At 36.3% G+C, this 1,945-nt stretch overlaps 1 protein-coding gene across 1 annotated transcript in view; it reads right to left on the bottom strand.

Annotated features, from left to right (window-relative positions):
- The window catches only part of LOC104402989 (ras GTPase-activating-like protein IQGAP2), a gene marked incomplete at its 5' end in the record, with an annotated part of 6,506 nt that extends 4,889 nt beyond the window's left edge, over nucleotides 1-1,617 (bottom strand). Inside the window, 2 exons of the mRNA XM_010011002.1 lie at nucleotides 414-626; nucleotides 1,530-1,617. Coding sequence (XP_010009304.1) covers nucleotides 414-626; nucleotides 1,530-1,617 — 301 coding nt within the window. The remainder of the gene's footprint in view (nucleotides 1-413; nucleotides 627-1,529) is intronic.
- Nucleotides 1,618-1,945: the final 328 nt, after the last annotated feature.

The following is a 1,945-nucleotide window of genomic DNA, read 5'->3' as shown; positions in this document are numbered from 1 at the left end:
CTGAACCACTGCAGACCAGTGTTAATACCAATCAGAGAATGTTTTGGGATTTTAAGTCTTTTTAAACCTTACCAGTACTTCATTAATTATTGATTAACACACTGATGGGTAATTCTGATTCCTTTTAAGATATAAAAAGCTATACTGAAACACATTATACTGGAGAAGTTAAAATAGCATCAGTATTAAATCTGTGTAACACAGACTACAGTTTTGTGTTATTCAGTTCAGGTATTTATGCATGAGAGGACTGTCTTTCACTTATTTTGTCAGTAAACAAAGACGATTTTTTTTTTCTTATGTGGGTACTTACGCAATTCAGTGTAGTATTCTCTGGAAAATGTACATCTCTAGCTGGAATGGATTTAGGTCAGATGCTTAAAAACTGTTAATATACAGCATGTTCCATTTACCTTAGCGATCTCATTTATAATTTCTTGGTACTTAGTTGATGAAGACACTAGTCCTGCTTGTTCCAATGTCCGGAGATTTCTCTGAATTTTCCTTTTCTTTTGTTCTATTGGTAGCTGTCCATCTTCGAAAATAGACTGACTGTGCTTCATTTTCTCTGGAGTTTTGGAATTTAAGATGGCACGCTTTTCTGCAAGTTTCAGGTGCTCAGATTCCTGTGTAGAAAAAAAAAAAACCCAAACAAAAAACCGCAACAAAAACCACCCATAGAAATCCAGAACAGTTATTTTCCAGCTCATTATAACAGTTAAGTATTCAAGCACACTGAATTCTCAAAGTAGGTTATCAAGAATCAAGGTGGAGGCTTTATTTATGTCCTCTTTCCACATGATCTGAAAGTGCTTCATTTGTTATGCCTTTTGACATACCTTAAGTAACTAATCACAACACCTCCATGTGTTTCAGTTAATCAAAGCATGTCTAAAATCAGACGGACAAGTCAATGGCTTCATTTAGTTGTGGGACAATGGCCCAGATCTCACAGGTGCCTCCTACATACACACACACACACAGAGGTAAGCTAAAATGTGCACATATTGAGATGTAGCTTTGTGTGTCAGTATCTACAGGGAAGACTTCAACTGGGAGCTCTTCCCACTCAATTCCCATACTAGGGATAACAGTAGTTCCCCAGGCAGATGTTTGCTTTTATTGCTTAAGCAAATAAACTAGGTGTCAGGGAGCTTGAGTTAGGCACTGAAGTTCATGAGAAAGAAAAAAATCGAGCAGAAGGATTAACTTCAGGCTATTTGATTGTGTTATAACAGGATAGAAAGGAACCTGTTCCAAAAAGAAAAAAAAAAAAAAAAGGAGAACATTATCACTCTGCTAGGTGACAACAAGACACATTTTTTCTTTTCCTTTGACGCTGTTACCAATTATACAGTCAAAGAAAATCTGTAGGTCTCACATTTTGAAGGCTTTAGATTTGAATAGTCCAAAACCTGCAACATTGCTATTAAGCAGCGGAGAAAGCTGTCAGAGACCTGTTAAGACTTTTGAACAGCTGTAATAAAGCAAGCACTTTCCTCAGTCTTCAGGTACAACATAGCACTTACCTGTTGCACAGTGGCTGGTGTTTCTAATATTTCTAAGAGCGTATCCCCTGGCTGTGTTCGTATCACATCCACAATGAGTCTTTTGGTCCTTTTAGAAACAATATTATGGGTATTACATAACAGTTGTCACTGAATCACTTGTGTATTTAATTTCTTCAACAGTAAAACAAGCAAGATCCAATTTATTATGGATACTTAATAATGTTTGTGTGCCCTAGCTTTTTGTTTGAGAGCTTTCATTAATAATGTTGAGCATCTGGCTTCTACACAGGTCTGAATAGAGAAATACACATCCATACTTCCCCCCCTTTTATTTTAGAAAACAGTTAACCAACTAGCACAGTAAACCAGTTACTGTTAACATGATAAAAATTCAAGCAACAACTCCCATGTGGACTTTAATTACGATCATGAAA

The sequence above is a fragment of the Nestor notabilis genome, unplaced genomic scaffold (genome assembly GCF_000696875.1).
Source record: "Nestor notabilis isolate BGI_N333 unplaced genomic scaffold, ASM69687v1 scaffold32493, whole genome shotgun sequence".
Lineage (NCBI taxonomy): Eukaryota > Metazoa > Chordata > Aves > Psittaciformes > Psittacidae > Nestor > Nestor notabilis.
Note: the sequence above shows the minus strand (reverse complement) of the source record. Positions and strands in the feature narration are given on the sequence as shown.